Below are 20,026 nucleotides of genomic sequence, written 5' to 3' on the forward strand. Positions count from 1 at the left end.
AAGCTGGAAACTACATGGAAGTTGTTGCAAAAACAACCTGTACAAACCAGGTGGTGTACTTTTAATCCAAAGCACATCCTCCCCATCACAGTTGCCATTTTTTTTTACAACATTGCCAACTTTATATTTTTGGATATTAAGGGAAATCAAGGAATATGGGCATAGTGCAGGAAAGTGGAGTTGAGGTAGACGATCGGTCATGCTCTTATTGCATGGCTCAAGGGGCCAAATGGCCTACTCCTATTTCTTATGTTCTTACTTAGCATTCATTAAGTTTTGCTATCTAATTTTTTTTATTAGTCAGTTTGGCTCAGTGCTAGCTCTCACACCCGAATCAAAAAATCACAGGTTCAAGACCCATTACTGCACCTGTGCACATAAATCTAGGCTGCCACTTCAGGGCACACACTGAGGGAGTGCTGCATTGTCAGATGTGCCATTTTTGGATGAAACTTTATACGAGGTCCTGTCTGCCTCTTCAGATGGATAAACGTAAAAGATGCAACAGAACCATTTAATAAAATTGCAAAGTGCTGCAATACAGGAGGGACCTGGGGGTCCTTTTGCATGAAACACAAAAAGTTAGTATGCAGGTACAGCAAGTAATCAGGAAGGCAAATAGAATGTTGGCCTTTATTACAAAGGGGATGGAGTATAAAATCAGAGACGCTCTGCTACAACTGTACAGGGTATTGGTGAGGCCACACCTGGAGTACTGCGTACAGTTTTGGTCTCCGTATTTAAGGAAGGATATATTTGCATTGGAGGCAATTTAGAGAAGGTTCACTAGGTTGATTCCGGAGTTGAGGGGGTTGACTTATAGAACATAGAAAATAGGTGCAGGAGTAGGCCATTCGGCCCTTCGAGTCTGCACCACCATTCAATAAGATCGTGGCTGATCATTCACCTCAGTACCCCTTTCCTGCTTTCTCTCCATACCCCTTGATCCCTTTAGCCGTAAGGGCCATATCTAACTCCTTCTTGAATATATCCAACGAAATGGCCTCAACAACAAGGAGCACCTTAAAAAAGGAGAGAGGTAGAGGAGTGGAGCGGTTTAGGGAGAGAATTCCAGAGTTTAGGGTCTAGAGAGCTGAAAGTACTGCAGCCACCTGCAGGTGGGGCGATAGAAATCAGGGATGCGGAAGAGGACAGAATTGGAGGAGTGCAGAGATCTCGGAGGGTTGTAGGGCTGGAGGAGGTTACAGAAATAGGGAGGGGCGAGGCCCTGGAGGGATTTGAAAACAAGGATGAGAATTTTAAATTGAGGCGTGGCCGGACCGGGATTGTTCTGTGTTATTGTATGTAAGTGCTTACTTAGTTGGCCTTTTGATGATAGGTTGAGTAGGTTGGGCCTGTACTCATTGGACTTCAGATGGATGAGAGGTGATCTTGTTGAAACATGTAAGATAATGAGGTGGCTCGACAAGGTAGATGCAGAAAGGATATTTCCACTCAAAGGAAACTAGAACTAGCGGCCGCCCATCTAAAACTGTGACGCGAAGGAATTTCTTCTCTAAGGGTTGTAAATCTATGGAATTCTCTGCCGAGAGAGCTGTGGAGAGTGGGTCATTGAATATATTTAAGGCGGAGATAGATAGATTTTTGAGCGATAAGGGAATAGAGGGTTATGGGGAGCTGGCAGGGAAGTGGAGCTGGGTCCATGATCAGATCAGCCATGATCTTATTAAATGGCGGAGCAGGCTCGAGGGACCAAATGGCCTACCCCTGCTCCTAATTCCTATGTTCTTATGAAACAGGGGAATTCTTCCAGCTATCCCTTGCGCCCGTTTTTTCTGCGATCGTTCACCATGAGCCGGGAAATTCGGAGAAGTCTTGCGGCGGCGTTTTTTTTTAAGTACCGCTGGGGAGAGGACTGCTGCTGTGCAAGACCCGAAATAGCACTTTCGCCAAAAATTTAGCTCACAACACACCCGTATTCTGCACGAAAAAAACCTGCATTGCAGCCCTTGGAACAGGTATGAAGACCTGCAAAAAAGGTAAGTTAAAGTTTTTATTGTTTCATTCTTTTTAACGATTCGCCAATTAAATGTCGAAAAGTTTGTAATTTTTTATTTTTCGCAGTGTTTTTTTTGGTGTTTTCCCCCCTCCCAAGGCCTCTCGCGCAGTGGTATCGGCCTCGGAGTAAAGTTGCAGAAAATTCGCAGTTTGCGGCACGCACCCTCGTGCAGCGCAGATTTTTTACCACTGCGCAAATTAAACCTTAAATTTTAAGCCTTGTAGCGGTAGCGGAGTGAAGGCGGTATTTTTGGCGAAAGAAATACCACTTTCACCACAAATCGAATTTCTAGTCCGAAGTGATTCTCTTCTCAATACTGAGGAGGAAACACGATCTCTGTACAGCCTGAACACCTCGCCACTCACGCTTTTGCACTCCACCAGATTTTCAGTCCAGAAAGCAAAATGTAACAAAATCTTATCGATAAACAGCATAGACAGACAAATCAATTCCACCTTTTATAAATCAAGCATTTAAAAAAAACTAGCTATTAACCAGTTCTAACGTCCCGAGCCATGCTAATCATAGGTTGGACACAGGCACAACCAACTTAACAAAAGCTGGAAACAATGACGATTGGACACATCTTAAATCGCTTCTTTTTATGGAATCATTCCATCTTCTTTAGATGAGGTGGTATATTAGAGGCTCTCTGGAAACCTACTGACCTATATATCTGGTCTCAGATGAGATGCTGGATGAAGAGTCAGATGTTGCTGATTCATGACCTTTCACAGCTTCAGCATTACGAACTCTGTTAGACCGAGACTGCCTTTCACTGGACGACGGGCAAGATGGTGGTTGATCATATACGACTTTAGAACCAGCACTCTCTGCAAAGATTAAATTTGCTGTCAGAAGGTAATTACTGCAGTATGAAATCTTAGAATATTTTCATTGTACATATAAAATACTACTGCAATTCTACATCACTTTAAGCTGCAGTGCCCTACAAGAAAAATGTATTACAAAAAAGGTATTTAAAAAGCAGAGAAACTCTTAGCTAGTACAATAATCCCAAAATGATGGTAGGGAGAAAATCAACACAAAAGCATGGATTACTTACTTTCGAGCAGAGATACTGAGTAATGTTTGTGGAATCTTACAATTACCATTGCCCATTATACCCAGAAGAACCGTGACTACTTTTCATGGCACATCTTGTTAAAGTTTAACTATTTTGTTGGTTTAAATAATTTGAAAAAAGATGGCAGCAAAGTTAAATGTTCATACTAACTGACTTTTGGGAAATAATTGCTCACAATCAATATGATCTCATCCGAATTGACTTTTCCACATGAAGAGTACACTTCACCACATGGCAATGTTTGTTGGGCAGATTTTATTTGCAATTTATTGCCAAATTCCCAGCCCAAATCAGTGGCAAGCAGAATATAAAAAGGTTTAAACTAGCACTAGCTGTGAAGCATTTGGGGAAATCCAAAAGGGGGTGAAAGGTCCTATATAAATGCAAACTCTTTCTCAGTGAGTATTAATTGGCTAAATAAGAATTCAAGTCATAGTATAAATTCATTGATAAATTTGATCAAATTACATTATATATAGCTTAGTCACTACAGGTTAGACAGGACTGACTTTCAAAGTTGTCAGTTCTCAATAAATTGTATTTATACATCTTTCTCCACTCCTCGGAATTCCTGATATTTTCACATAGTTTATCGTTTAGATGTATTTATTTAGGGCCTTGATTCTACAGCTACCTAGATTTACCTAGGATTGATGCACACATTGTCTATTCACGAGTTTTCTGACTGAAGTCCAAGAGATGGCCCATTTTTTTCAGCCACTTGCTGCAATTAGCACCTGACACTAATTAATTAGAAATTACTGTACAGGTAAAGGACTTGTACAACTACCAAAGATCTGGTACTTATAGACCCATCTATATTGTATGGTGCTTGTTAACTACTCAGCAAGTTATCGGATGTTACAGGTGCATAGGGTCAACCTTCCCTTACTGTTTCTACGAAGCAGGATTGTGATATTCAAGTGACATTGTTCAGATTAAATCTCTTCAAAAAGCAAACTGAGAACCTGGCTACCTGCATATTTATTCCATTTGTAACTAAGGATCATAGGCAACAAATACAGCACCACATCATAGACGCTGTATTCACTGAAATGACCACCCAAATTGGATTGAGACACTGCCTACAGAGAAGCAAACACCCTAAAAGATGATTCATTTCCTGGGACCCACAGAATATAGTCAGACTTCGCTGTCAGTCATATATTTTACAGATTAATGTGTTGCTTGCGATATATTAATCCAAGTTAGATTTGCTCCTTTAGGAATTATTCCAGGAGGGCAACATTAGGATGCCAAGATTTTTGCAAGAAAATGCAAATGAAAGTGCTACTCAACATTATCATTTACAGTACTGAAACATATATATTCGAAATACATCGTTAGTTTCATTACATACTAGAAAGGAAAATGTATTTCAGAGAACAAACATTTTTTATATAAATTCAAAAACATTACGATTTTTTATTTAATGCTTAGGATAAAAATCAACATTGTCATTACATCATCAAAGCAAAAGGATGCAGAACAGTGGATAAAGGACATTCTCAAAGAACAAAATAAGGCAAAACTAACCAGATTAAGTTTAACCGGAATTTTAGAAGATTACCTCATCATCCAAATCTCAGTTTCTCGCATTGCCAATGCAGATTGACACATAGCAGCAACCCTTCGAGTTTTAACTCCCACACATTATTTGCCCGATTCTATTCCCCACTTCAGATCGCTGTTTTGGTTAATTTTGTTTCAAAATTCTCTCAGTAACTGTAATTATTTTTATGTCCTCATAATTTTGAAAAGGGATTGAGTGCAGTCATTTTAACTGCAGACAGACTTATTTCCAGAACGGTTAAAGCCAGAATTTATTAAAGACATTTTTTTTCTCCCATGTAGCAAGAACTCAATAGAAATTACTTTTTAAAAGCTACTTAATTTATTGAAGTTCTTAAACTATGGGCTCAATTTTCCCCCAAAGCCTTTTTTTTGGCATACTTGAAGAGTTACGCCCGTTTTTTTTCGGGCCCAAGTACGCCAAAAAAAAAAAGTTCTAAGTTTCCCCATTGGATTTTTTCATTTTGGCGTGGCGCAGATAGCAGTTAACGGATACGATGTGATTGGCATCACGGAGACATGGCTCCAGGGTGACCAAGGCTGGGAACTCAACATCCAAGGATATTCAGCATTTAGGAATGATAGACAGAAAGGAAAAGGAGGCGGGGTGGCGTTGCTGGTTAAAGAGGAAATCAATGCAATTGTAAGGAAGGACATTAGCCTGGATGATGTGGAATCGGTAAGGGTGGAGCTGCGGAATTCCAAAGGGCAGAAAACGCTAGTGGGAGTTGTGTATAGACCACCAAATAGTAGTAGTGAGGTTGGGGACAGCATCAAACAAGAAATAAGGGATGTGTGCAATAAAGGTACAGCAGTAATCATGGGCGATTTTAATCTACATATAGATTGGGCTAACCTAACTGGTAGCAATGCGGTGGAGGAGGATTTCCTGGAGTGTATTGGGGATGGTTTTCTAGACTAATATGTCGAGGAACCAACCAGGGAGCTGGCCATCCTAGACTGGGTGATATGTAATGAGAAGGGACTAATTAGCAATCTTGTTGTGCGAGGCCCTTTGGGGAAAAGTGCCCATAATATGGTAGAATTCCTTATTAAGTTGGAGAGTGACAAAGTTAATTTGGAAACTAGGGTCCTGAACTTAAGGAAAGGTAACTTCGATGGTATGAGGTGTGAATTGGCTAGAATAGACTGACAGAGGATACGTATAGGGTTGACGGTGGATAAGCATTTAAAGATCACATGGATGAACCAGCAATTGTACATCCCTATCTGGAATAAAAATAAAACTGGGAAGGTGGCTCAACCATTGCTAACAAGGGAAATTAAGGATAGTGTTCAAACCAAGGAAGCAGCATATAAATTGGCTAGAAAAAGCAACAAACCTGAGGACTGGGAGAAATCTAGACTTCAACAGAGGAGGACTAAGGGTTTAATTAAGAAGGGGAAAATAGAGTACGAGAGGAAGCTTGCAGGGAACATAAAAACTGACTGCAAAAGCTTCTATAAATATGTGGAGAGAAAAAGATTAGTAAAGACAAATGTAGGTCCCTTGCAGTCGGATTCAGGTGAACTTATAATGGGGAACAAAGAAATGGCAGACCAATTGAACCAATACTTCGGTTCGGTCTTCACAAAGGAAGATACAAATAACCTTCCGAATGTACTAGGGGACAGTGGGTCTAGTGAGAATGAGGAACTGAAAGATATCCTTATTAGGCGGGAAATTGTGTTAGAGAAATTGATGAGTTTAAAGGCCGATAAATCTCCGGGTCCTGATAGTCTGCATCCCAGAGTACTTAAGGAAGTGGCGCTAGAAATAGTGGATGCATTGGTGATCATTTTCCAACAATCTATCGACTCTGGATCAGTTCCTATGGTAGCTAATGTAACGGCACTTTTTAAAAAAGGGAGAGAGAAAGCGGGTTAGCCTGACATCAGTAGTGGGGAAAATGTTAGAATCAATCATTAAGGATGAAATAGCAGCCCATTTGGAAAGCAGTGACAGGATTGGACCAAGTCAGCATGGATTTATGAAAGGGAAATCATGCTTGACGAATCTTCTGGAATTTTTTGAGGATGTAACTAGTAGAGTGGACAAGGGAGAACCAGTGGATGTGGTGTATTTGGACTTTCACAAGAGATTGGTGTACAAAATCAAAGCGCATGGTATTGGGGGTAATGTACTGACATGGATAGAGAACTGGTTGGCAGACACGAAGCAGAGAGTCGGGATATACGGGTCCTTTTCAGAATGGCAGGCAATTACTCGTGGGGTGCCGCAGGGCTCAGTGCTGGGATCCCAGCTCTTTACAATATACATTAATGATTTGGATGAAGGAATAGAATGTAATATCTCCAAGTTTGCGGATGACACTAAACTGGGTGGCGGTGTGAGCTGTGAGGAGGACGGGTGGCGGTGTGAGCTGTGAGGAGGACGCTAAGAGGCTGCAGGGTGACTTGGACAGATTAGGTGAGTGGGCAAATACATGGCAGATGCAGTATAATGTGGATAAATGTGAGGTTATCCATTTTGGGGGCAAAAACACGAAGTCAGAATATTATCTGAATGGCGGCAGACTAGAAAAAGTGGAGGTGCAACAAGACCTGGGTGTCATGATTCATCAGTCACTGAAAGTGGGCACGCAGGTACAGCAGGCGGTAAAGAAGACAAATGGTATGTTGGCCTTCATAGCTAGGGGAAATTAATATAGGAGCAGGGAGGTCTTACTGCAGTTGTACAGGGCCTTAGTGAGGCCTCACCTGGAATATTGTGTTCAGTTTTGGTCTCCTAGTCTGAGGAAGGACGTTCTTGCTATTGAGGGAGTGCAGCGAAGGTTCACCAGACTGATTCCAGGGATGGCTGGGCTGTCATATGAGGAGAGACTGGATCAACTGGGCTTTTATTCACTGGCGTTTAGAAGGATGTGAGGGGATCTCATAGAAATACATAAGATCCTGACGGGACTGGACAGGTTAGATGCGGGAAGAATGTTCTCGATGTTGGGGAAGTCCAGAACCAGGGGACATAGTCTTAGGATAAGGAGTAGGCCATTTAGGACTGAGATGAGGAGAAATTTCTTCGCTCAGAGTTGTTGACCTGTGGAATTCCCTGCCGCAGAGAGTTGTTGATGCCTGTTCATTGGATATATTCAAGTGGGAGTTAGATATGGCCCTTATGGTTAAGGGGGATCAAGGGTAATGGAGAGAAAGCAGGAAAGGGGTACTGAAGGAATGATCAGCCATGATCTTATTGAATGGCGGTGCAGGCTCGAAGGGCTGAATGGCCTACTCCTGCACCTATTTTCTATGTTTCTAACCTGTCCTTCAGTTTTGTGGGTGGAGCCTTGATCTGTGCCAAAAGGTTAGGGCTGCCATGGTAACTAGGGACACAATGCGAGCTGAGGCTACAAAGTAAAACATCCAGGCAGCTCGCTACACAATAAAACATATTGCAGCAATTTATCTGCCAGTCCTCCCTCGTCTTTCCTCATTTTCTCTTTCTCTCGCTACACTTACCTGTGCCAATTTCTTTAACTCTCCAGAAGGTTTTTCTGCAGAGGCCACATACGCTGGCCTAAGCAGAAGTGGACTAACTCTCAGCTCGCCAGACTTGCCTAAATGGCCAGAATTGGGACAGGGGCAGGTTACATCCCCTTTAGCTGAAAAAAAAATCTAATCTAAAAAAATCGTAACTAACTGAGTTACGCTGGTGCACATTGATTGGGAAACTTTGGCTTTTTAAACTTAGGTCAAAGAAAGCAGCCTGCTCCAAACAAACGGCACAAATCACTGGGGAAAATTGAGCCCTATAATACAAGATTTAATTATCAACTCCCCACAAATTAACATTACTATATACAGTCTCTCATTCGTTATAATATTTATTCTAATATATGTTAATTATACAGCAGAACAAAACTATAGTAAACCATCAGGATAAATGCCATCTAGGAATATATACTTTTTTAAAATACAGCATAAGTTTAAGTGCAGTATGTCACTGATTAGTTCAGCACATTTCAGCCTTGTCTGCAATGACCATTTATATTTGGATTAAAAAAAGTCAACGGCATTGAATAATCATTAGCCAGGACATACACAGACCTGACTGGCCAATCCTGAATTTAACACTTACCATAGCATTATGATTTGTGAAAAGAGCACAAGGGCACAGCAAGTTTATGGAAAGTTTAAAATACATGTTTTAGTATACTATAATGATATAGCCAAACAAACAATTATTTTTTGGAAGAAAGTTTTTTTAAGCCCCAGTTGTGCATTTCAGGCCTGAATCAAAGTTTCAAAGCTCTTCATTTAGTCAACAGTTTTGTAATGATATTTAACTGAATTATTTTTATGGCTTGACTGCTGTTTCCTGTGGTCCGCAACACAGCATTTTACACTCTATTTCTGCAATCACTTTTAATCTGTCCAAACGTGCAACAGGATGCACCAACATATCAGACTGTTCTGTCCATAAATTAACACAAGTACAACCAAACAAACCCACTGTAATATTCTCCATTCAATTTCTCTCAAATCCACTTGTATGCAAATCAATTACAATACGATAAATTGGTTATTAAGTCCCAATTTGTTCTGCATTCAGTCAGTGCTGTTACGGCAGTCCTAGTTTAACTCAACTTGCTGGATGCATTTTCAATTTATCTCTCAGTACAACATAAAACATTGTGCCAGTACGGCACTTGATTTGGACGTCAGGAAATGAAAGTATAGTTCTTCCACTTTTCCCTGTCTTGAGAAATATTTCACCTCGGCTCAGTTTTTCTCAGTGATATTGGTGGATATCAGCAATTCAGCGTGCAGAGCATCACTTGTACAAAGCTGTGCTTTGCCATTCCTTATCGCAACACAAACTTAGGAATCTTATTCTGATCGTTTTAACAATCTTGTGACTGTTCCATTGAACTTTAAAAAAAATACATCGCCATTAAACAGTAGTTTATTTTTTTAGTAAGCATTTATTTTGTCCACCTTATTCCCCTTTATAATTTATGATGGCAAGCACCTTCCCAGACTGAAAGGATCAGCTACATTGCTCTGAAGCCAGAGGCCAGGAAAAACTGGTTCTCCAATTTTCCAATGCTTGAATAGTGTTTGCTTTCCATTTGACACCTGCTCAAAGCAATACCAGTGCAAGTGGGAGATTAAACACATAAGCATCAAACATGTAATTCATTCTGAACAGACTCATTGATTGGTGGATAGCTGTCCACATGCAACCAACCCATACAGCACTATACCACTTTACAAATGAAGCTTAACAGGTAGTTGATTTCAACCAAGTACTTTTAAGCACAAAGATAATCTGACTGATTCAGATTATAGTACGCAGGTTATACTCTGACCACTGGTTAACACAAGGTCACATTTTAATTTATGATATGCATACCTACTAGAAGTGGACTGTTAGACTCATCCACAGTTAACTTAAGTTGTTGAATAAAATCAACATCATAGACAACTCTTTCCTGCCAGATATTCAGGACTCGTTCCATTTGCTTCTTACAATTCTGCTCAGATTCTCTGGGGGAAGGAAAGGAGAAAGAAACGTCAACAAAAACTACAGTAACTTCATCATGATTGTTTAAGATTATTAACATCACAACTTCCATTAGTTATCCTGATGCAAAATTGAGTTAAAGAATAGAAAAGACTACCTACAAGCTGGGAGAAATTATTAGGATATGTTATCCCCTACCAGAAACAGCAGTGGAAACAGAATCCACAATAGCTTATAAAAGTGAAGTAGACACATATTTGAAAAAGATTAAAAGGATATGAGGAAAGGGCAGGGGAACAGGACCAAGTGGGTGGCCCTTTCAATCAACACAGAGGCAATTGGTCAAATAGTCTCCTGTACTGTAAAATTTTCTGATTCATTCACGATGGCCGGAATTCCCAGGCCCTCTCCCTTTTTCCACCAATTTTCTCCCTGATAACACAATCTTTGTTGTGGTAAGGTTTCGGGAGGCATTGGTCACCTTCTGGTACCTCACACAAACTTTTCACATATACGTCTATGCAATGAGCACCAGCAGATTGTTCAATTGTTGGGGGGGGGAGCGGGGGGGAATCACAATCAAGCCTGATCATGTCCTCAACTAACGTCCACACATGCCTACTTGCAGCATGGATTGCTGGATAGCGATTGGCAGTAGTATCCTAGCATAATTCCCCATTTTTAACCCAAGGGCATGCATTACAATTGTAGTATTCCTACCATTGTCATGAGTAAGATCAACCTACATAGCACAAACCAGAGAAACTTTCCTGTTTCAGATATGGCTCAGTAATTTACTTTCCTAATCAGTTGAGCCATTGGAGAACCTGACAGAAGTCCTGATCTAATGTGAAGCTAACACTTCCAAAGTTGATTTGTGTGTTTTCTATTTCCTAAAGTGGATCTACCATAATATGGCTTTTAAGCATGTGTAGACTGACCACTGATTAGTTACTGATGGGATAAAGGGTAACTTTTCCAGCAAGAAAGCACTTGGAGATGAAGAATGGCCATTGGAGGTCACCTTTCAACAATCATGCTCGGTCATTGACGTCTTATACCAACATTAAGTAAGTTTAGTCACTCAGTGCAATTGTCAGTCTGAGATTCAGAGGTGTTATGTCATAGATGCACATAACAAGTGGAAGATGCTGGAAAAGCTGGGAATGTTCCAGACCTTCTCCCATGCCAGCTCTGCTGTCGGGTTGCACATGCTAGCATTAGGTTGTCAAGTGAGATTGCTCACTCAGTAAGTGCAGTAGAATAAAGTAACACAGCTATCAGCAAGACAAAAATAGAATCCATATGAATAGAGATAAAAGGTAATAAAGGATCAATCACACCAATAGGTGTAGTCTACAGACCACCTAATAGTGCAAGGGAGGTGGAGGAAGAAATATGCAGATAAATTAAGAAAATGAGTAAAAAACATAGAATAATAATCATGGGGGATTTCAACTACTCAGATATTAATTGGACAGAAGAGGTAAGAAAAGGGAATAAAGGAATGGAGTTCCTACAATGTGTACATGACTCCTTTCTAACCCAATATGTAAAAAGCCCAACAAGGGAGGATTCGCTGTTGGATCTAGTAATGGGGAATGAACCAGAGCAGATGAAAAGTAAAAGTAGAGGAACATCTAGGTAATAATGACCATAATCTAATATGCTTTAAGATAATAATTGAGAAGGACACAAGCATGACAAAGACTAGGATAATAGATTGGAGGAATGCTGATTTTGAGGGGCTTAGAATAGACCTTTGAAAAAATAAAGTGCACAACAATATTGCAAACAATGACATAGAACAGCAATGGTAGACATTTAAAATGGTGTTCAACAGAGTCCAGAAAAAATATATTCTGCTAAAGAAAAAACAAAATAAGCACTAAGACACTATGGATGAATGAAGCCATAAGGGAATAATTGAGGATAAGGAAAGAGGCATACAATAAGTACATGGACAGCAGGAGAGAGCATGATAAGGGAGACTATAAAGAGATTAGGAGAGAAGTCAAAAAAATAATTAGGAAGGCAAAGAGGAACTATAAAATTAAATTATCAAAGAACATAAAAAAATAGTAAAATATTTTAGAGGTACATAAATAGAAAAGGACTGCCGGGATAGGAATAGGGCCACTAAGGGATGGACAGCACACGCAACGATAGAGATGGCAGAATTAAATAATTACTTTGCTTCAGTATTTACCAGGGAGATAGAACAGGTGGTTTGGATCATGAAATTTGTAATGAAATAAATGCATAAAAAGGGGAGATATATTAAATAAACTAATCAAACTTAAAGAGGAAAAACCTCCTGGTCCGGTCGGATTACATCCGCGCATTTTAAAAGAATCTAGGGAAGAGACAGCAAAGGCATTACTACACATGTTTAATAATTTGTTTAAAAAAAAAGGTGTAGTGCCAGAGGACTGGCAGATAGCTAACACAATAACTATATTTAAGAAGGGAGATATGTCCAGGGAACTATAGACCAGTCAGCTTAATTTGGTGGCAGGAAAAATAATGGAATCCCTACTAAAGGAGAAAAAAGAACATCTAGAAGCCAAAAATATAACAATGAATAGTCAGCATGGGTTTCAAAAGGGAAAGTCTTGCTTGAGCAACTTCATTGAATTTTTTTAAGTGGCAACAGAGGGAGTAGACAATGGTAATGCAGTAGATGTAATTTATCTAGATTTTCAAAAGGCCTTCGATAATGTACCACATAACAGACTAATGAACAAGGTCACAGAATGTGGATTCAGAGGACAAGTACCAGAATGGATGGCTAGCTGGCATCAAGACAGAAAGCAGAGAGTAGGGGTAAAAGGTAGCTATTCACAGTGGCAGAAGGTAGGTAGTAGTGTTCTACAAGGATCAGTGCTGGGACCACTGTTGTTCACAAATTATATGAACGATTTAGACTTTGGAATCAAAAACACAATTTCTAAATTTGCAGATGACATAAATTGGGGAGGATGACTGCAACAAACTGCAGGCGGACATTAATAAACTTGCAGAATGGCCATATAATAGGCAAATTAATTTCTATACAGATAAATGTGAGGTATTACATTTTGCTCAGAAGAATAGTGAGGTCACTTACTACTTGGAGAGTGAGAGTCTGGGTGGGGTCGAGGAGCAAAGAGATCTCGGAGTACAAATACACAAATCGCTAAAAGTAGCAACTCAGATTAACAAAGCCATAAATAAAGCAAACCAAGTACTAGGGTTTATTTCTAGAGAAATAGAATTGAAAAGTAGTAAAGTTATGCTAAACTTGCATCAAACCTTGGTTAGACCACACTTGGGAGTACTGTATACAATTCTGGTCACCATAATATAGAAAGGATATAAAGGCACTGGAGAGGATGCAGATAAGATTAACAAGGATGATACCAGAAATGTGAGGGTATATCCATCAGGAAAGGATGAACAGGCTGGTCTCTTTTCACTTGTAAAAAGGCTGAGGGGGGGACCTAATAGAAGTATTTAAAATTGTGAAAAATGTTGATTGAGCAGATACAGAGAGTGTTTCCACTTGTGGGAAAGAGCATAACTAGAGGCCATCAATGTAAGATAGTCAGCAAGAAATCAAATAGGGAATTCAGAAGAAACTTCTTTACCCAGAGGGTGGTGAGAATGTGGAACTTGCTACCACAGGGAGTAGTTGAGGCAAATAGTATAGATGCATTTAAGGAGAGGCTAAATAAGCATGAGGGAGAAGGGAATAGAGGGTTATGCTGATAAAGAGCGAGATAAAGAAATACGGGAGAAAGCGCGAGTGGAGCATAGACGCCCACACCCACCAAATGGCCCGTTTCTGTGCCGTATATCCTGTGTAATCCTACGAATTTGATTAGATGCTGCCAACCATGTGGCACTTTGTACATGTAGTTAGCACAGACGAATCAGCAAGGCTGGATAAACTCTACAATGACAGTGCATTACAAGTAACCTTTAGTTTCCTTAGGTTTTTCTTTTTATATAGTGGCAACAATTCCCTTGGATATAAAGGTGCTTCTAAATCCATTTAGTAATATCTTTCACATGTCCTCATCTTGTGACAAATTTAAATGCATGTTTCACATTGGCATATATACAACAAACCATAATTCGCATCAGCTTTGATCGCACTAATTTATAACTTCAAAAAATGTTGTACTATGTACTTCATTTTCAAGAAAGCACAGAAAGCTTTTGATGAAACGGTATCTCACCAAGACTGTTCAACTTGCATTTGGTCAGAATTAGTTATATAATGCAGACACCAAAACTGAGGAATTATCATGCATTACACAACTTTACTGTTCAATGAGTCTATTGCATCATACATCGGTGCCATTTTGCAATGAGTGAAGGTACCCAAAATTCCACTCATCTTTTTAATAATGTTACTTACAACACGCCTATATAGAGTCTTGTTCGCAAAGTTCTTTTCAATCGTCGTCACTTTGCCAACAGAAATCCGTATTTGCATGTATTCTCCATGCTGTGGAGCAAGAAGGCTTTCTGTACAACATTCGATCCATTGTCCCTTCAAGAACTGGTTAATATTAGCACCTCAATGGCCACAGCAAATGAACCAGTACTCTGGATGCACCTCATCTTCTTTACCAACCGATTACTCAAATGAGCTTCCTCCACTACACAACATACCCATCACAAGTTATTATTGCAGAATAAGGCCTCCACGGAGCATGAAAGAGCTCTTCAACAACTCATACTGTACCTGGCGACATGTGAAAACGCATCCACAAGAACCCCCTCAAAGGCCTTGGTGAATTCTGGACCTTTCCTCTTACTGTTCTGAATGACATCATTAGCCAGATAGATGAATGTCAATTTCCTGCTTGGTTTAGCTAGGTGTTATAAAGAAAATAACAGTGCTATTAAGGAACAATCAGACATTCAGATGGATAACATACCTGCACACTTGGCAAGAGTTTTCTGTTTGAAACAACAAAAAGGGCTTTAAATTAGTTCCAAACTGCAGATAACTTACCTTAAAGCTGTAACTATTATGGGTTAAATGCGTGACTTTGTAAATTTGTAAGGATCTGTGGTGTTAGAGTTGATTGGGTGGGTGGTGGTTAAACCATGTGAAGATCTCACAATTTTAGCAACTTTTAGAGTGAGCACATTTCACTTTAAGATACTTATAATCAGAAAATGTGGGATATAGACAATCCTCATCATTCATAAAGTTTTTTATTTTCTAGGAAGACTCGAACAGACTCAGAGGCTTAAACAGCATTCCTGAAATGTAATACTTTATATTGCAGGCATTTTTTTTAAATTACATTAAAATTTCCTTCATCAACACATAAAATTAAGTTGGTTGAAATATTAATATATGACTGCACTTTTTAAGTCATTCTCATCTTTGGATTTGGTTCATGATTGGTCTGTGGCTTCAAGGGAAGCAGGGAGAAATAACTTGAGAAAAGGGAGATTGTACCCTCAAAAAAAAGTTCCCACTTTTCTATGTTGCAGAAAGATGTTTCTGCCCTCTCATCTCAGTTTATTTCACACCCTATTTTCTGATCTCCGAGATGCAAATTAGAATTTTTTTTTAAAAAGTCAAGCATTTAATCAAACCCGGCTCAATGGACAACCTCAATGGACAGCCTCTTGCTAATTTCAGCACACAATTTGCCATCAATTTTTCTTTACAAAAATGTATGACCACTTTTTAAACTACTTGCAGGAATTACCTGATTGTTTTGTTGGCACACCACAACCCGTGAGTACAAACTAGTAGCGCATCGTTTAATAGAGAGTGTTGCTGGGGCATATGATACATGGATTCTGATCTAAGTATTAGAACTCCAAAACAGAACTGGGATTAGTTTTAGTACAGAAAAGCACATCACAAAGATCCATGAATAGAGAATAAAACTTGGTGAGCATTCAAAGGTTGTCTTTTTTCCCCCAAAAAAGATGGTTGAATTTGGCACTTAAATTGAAAGCAGATAGTCCACATGCACTTTCTTTGTATTGTAAAAGTTGTTTAATTCTTATCTCTCCCTCCCCAATACTGTCACCACCCTCCACCCATTTAAAACATCTTTTTCATTCCTTTTCAGCATAGATGGAAAAGCCACAAGGCAAAAGCAAATTCATCACCAGACAACCAAAATGAGGAAATAGAACACAAGCAGACATGCTGTGTATAGATAAGGCAGACTACCTGTATTAATGGTAATTCACTACTTGGATAATTTTTTTTATACCCTTCTCTTCCATCTTGTCAAAATGTAATTTACTTCAATACACGGGGCAAATAAATAAATATGTATCTTTCTGCTGTCAATGAAAGCAAACAGAGCCTATCAAGTAAACCAACCTGTTAGTACAGGTCTCTAGAAATACAATTAATTTTCTGTTTCCAATGTGTCCCAGAGCTATTTTTAAAAAAAAGGCACAACGAAATTGCCTGCTTTCTCTTGTTAAGGTCAGAGATGTAGTGATCGGGAGAAAGATGTTTGTGCGGTTTTTTCCATGCAAATCTGTCATTAGTTTACACGATCCAACAGAGAAACTGAGACCATTATTGTAGGAGAGAAGCAGAAACAGTACTTAAGCAAGCGAAGAACACGGTCAGAAAGAGAGAGAATGGCGACACAGCCATCAGAAAAATCAAATGTAAATGAGAAAATTGAACCCTATGATTTTACTAAGACTTTGACTGTAATTAGGATAATTTGTTTTAAATGTTTAATTATTGATTTAATAGCTTCTATCTCGTCATGAAATTTACTCATTAGAAATGTTTAGAGAAATTGTACATTCATCTACTTAACCCAAAGGAATGTAATTCACCTCAGAGCAATAGAATAAAGCCCAACAAATGGTAAATGCTTCATTAGTTGTCCATAACTGCTTTGCTAGAATTAATCATTAAAATATTGCTTACTTTGATCAGTTCCCAAAATATGCTATTTCACATGAAATAAGTTCATAGACACTCGCGCTACTGCAACAAGAGCACTGTGGGGAATAATAGAGGCAGGCAGCGTTAACAGAGAAACTGCACCTTCCAGATCTAATACTAATCCTCAGAACAATTTAAAAACGTTCAATCCAGTTCGACTACAAGAAATATTGCCAGAACCTCAATCTCTTGACTTTAGTTTCATCACAGAACTTTCCAAATCGGAGATTGCTGACATTTGCCACTCAGTTTAAACCACATGCTCCATCCACTTCAAAGTATCAGACACTTGACTCTTGAAACAAGGAAATGTTTTCAAAATAAACATCACAGAATTCAACCTACATTTTGGTCCAAAGCGCTTCGCAACAGTGTCAGCCACGGCTTACCAGCACACTCTCCAGAGTCAGAAGATTGTGGGCTCAAGTCCCACTCCAGAGACTTGAGCACATCATCTAGTGCACTTCAGTGCTATACTGAGGGAGTGCTGAACCGTCGGAGGTACTGTCTTTCGGATGAGATGCCCCCGTCCGGGCTTCTCAGGTGAATGAAAAAGATCCCATGGCACTATTTTGAAGAACAGCAGTGTCGTGGGCCAGTATTTATCCCTCAATTATTATCTGAAACAGATGACCTGGTCATTATCACATTGCGGTTTGTGGGGGCTTGCTGTGCGTACAGCGTTTCCTACATTAGAACAGTGACTAGACTTCACAAGTACTTCATTGGCTATAACGCGCTTTGGGACGTCCTGATGTCGTGAAAGTAGCTATGCAAATGTAAGTCTGTCTTTTTCTATGTGTAGAAGCGCGGAGGGCAGACTTGCCGCTGCAACTGGAGGGAGCACTTCACACAGGAGCGTTGAACCCGAGAGCCGGGGTAGGTGGGTGCTCTGCCCTCCCCGCGCCCCGCTAGGGGACGGGAACGGGTCCGACCAGTTGCCCCTTTGCCGGGCGGAGGCGCGGGGAGCCGCTCACCTCTCTTCAGCTCCCGGTGCCAGACGTGCACGATGATGCCTGCGTGCTTTCGGTGATGGATGAGCCACAGGGAGAGGGTCTGCACGCTCTGCTGGGAGTTGCTCAGCTCGGCCAGCTTCTTCTCCAGCGCGGATTCCGAGAAGGAGGACATGGCCCTCCCCGCGCTGGCTGCAGGCAGGCAGGCCGCGGCTTCCCGCACACAAATTCGGCACCAACTCCTTGCCCGGCAAAATGGCGCCGCGCACCGCGCACCCCCTCACCCCGAGGTCAGAGGGCGCGGCGCTGGCTGGCTGGCCGGCCCCGTCACGTGACAGCGGCTGAACGGTTATAACCGCAGCGGCCAGCAACATGGAGATAACCAACTTTTGTAAATGTCATGTAAAAAAAAAAATCATTATCATGTTTTTTTAAAGATGCAACATTCTGATAAGGATCGCCGTTGATGCGCAGGCGCAGAAACTCAGGTTTCAGGAGAGCTTGGTTTGACGCGTGCGCGGTAGAGGTGGTTGTTCTTGGAGCAGCGGCGCCGGCAATAGGATAGAGGTGAGTGAAGTGAGTGAGTGAGTGAGGTGGGCCGGGCCGGGCCGGGCCGGGCCGTGCCGTGCCGTGCCGTGTGGGACAGAGCTGAGTAAGTGCCGCTCGTCCGTCCGTATGGGATAAGAGTTGAGCGAGCCGTGCCGGATCGGATAGAGATGATTGAGCGGGCGGACGGCCGGGCCGGGCCGGGCCGTAGAGGTGAGTGAGTGAGTGACCAGAGTAGAGTAGGATATGATATCGCTGAGTGAGGCCGTTGGGTCGGTCTAGGTATTGATGTGGGGTGGCCTGGCTGGACCAGGTCTTGTTTTTTTTTAAATTATTCATTCACGGGATGTGGGCATCGCTGGCAAGGCCAGCATTTATTGCCCATCCCTAATTGCTCTTCAGAAGGTGGTGGTGAAAGGTGATTCTTGAATCACTGCAGTTTTTTTTGTTGCGAACCAACTGAGACCATTTCAGAGGGCAGTTACGAGTCAACCACATTGCTGTGGGTCACACATAGGCCAGACCAGGTAGGGACAATAGATTTCCTTCCCTAAAGGACATTAATGAACCAGATGGGGTTTTATGACAATCTGGTAGTTTTTATGACTTTTAATTCCAGATTTAGTTAGCGTGCAGAAATCAAGCGCAGACAGCGGAAAGAACTTGCGGCAAACCTGTCCCACTCTCCCTTACCCTCAACGACTGTATGTCCCACCTGTGGCAGGGACTGTGGCTCTCGTATTGGACTGTTCAGCCACCTAAGGACTCATTCTAAGAGTGGAAGCAAGTCTTCCTTAATTCCGAGGGACTGCCTGTGATGATGATATGATGATTTTGAAGAAGAGCAGAGTGCTTGCTGTGCACAAATTATCTGCCATGTTTCCTACATTACACAGACTGATTACAACACAAGGCGGCCTTTTGGCCCATCAAGCCCATGCCAGCTCTCTGCAGGAGCTTCTCAGCTAGTCCCACTCCTTTCTCTGTAGCCCTGGACATTCATTCTTTCAGGTGTTTGTCCAACTCTCTCTTGAAAGCCATGATTGAGTCTGCTTCCACCACCCTTTCAGGCCGTGCATTCCAGATCCTAACCACTCGCTGTGTGAAAATGTTTTTTTCTTGTCGCCTTTGGTTCTTTTGCCAGTCACCTTAAATCTGGTTCTCAACCCTTCTGCCAATGAGAACCGTTTCTCTCGATCTACTCTGTCCAGACCCCTTATGATTTTGAACACCTCTATCAAATCTCCTCTCAATCTTCTCTGCTCTAAGGAGAACAACCCCAGCTTCCATAGTCTATCCACGTAACTGAAGTCCCTTATCTCTGAAATCATTCTCTCAAATCTTTTCTGCGCCCCCTCTAAGGCCTTCATATCCTTCCTAAAGTGCCGTGCCCAGAATTGGACCCACTGCTCCAGTTGAGGCC

The 20,026-nt window shown here is 41.0% G+C and overlaps 2 protein-coding genes across 3 annotated transcripts in view; one reads left to right on the forward strand and one right to left on the reverse strand.

The window, feature by feature from the left end:
* The window catches only part of rprd1b (regulation of nuclear pre-mRNA domain containing 1B), a 35,942-nt gene extending 17,612 nt beyond the window's left edge, over nt 1-18,330 (reverse strand). Inside the window, exons 1-4 of the mRNA XM_070896059.1 lie at nt 18,082-18,330; nt 14,900-15,029; nt 10,054-10,187; nt 2,689-2,853 (exon numbers count right to left, since the gene is read on the reverse strand). Of these exons, the coding sequence (XP_070752160.1) occupies nt 2,689-2,853; nt 10,054-10,187; nt 14,900-15,029; nt 18,082-18,232 (580 nt within the window). The 5' untranslated portion in view covers nt 18,233-18,330. The remainder of the gene's footprint in view (nt 1-2,688; nt 2,854-10,053; nt 10,188-14,899; nt 15,030-18,081) is intronic.
* Nucleotides 18,331-18,566: 236 nt separating this feature from the next.
* Nucleotides 18,567-20,026, forward strand: part of tti1 (TELO2 interacting protein 1) — a 38,759-nt gene continuing 37,299 nt past the window's right edge. Inside the window, exon 1 of one of the 2 annotated variants that reach the window (XM_070896062.1) lies at nt 18,567-18,624. The gene's annotated coding sequence lies outside the window, so the exon portion shown is untranslated. Of the gene's footprint in view, nt 18,817-20,026 lie in introns of both variants that reach the window. The other variant, XM_070896061.1, reaches the window with a different exon arrangement.

Source organism: Pristiophorus japonicus, chromosome 12 (genome assembly GCF_044704955.1).
Source record: "Pristiophorus japonicus isolate sPriJap1 chromosome 12, sPriJap1.hap1, whole genome shotgun sequence".
NCBI lineage: Eukaryota > Metazoa > Chordata > Chondrichthyes > Pristiophoridae > Pristiophorus > Pristiophorus japonicus.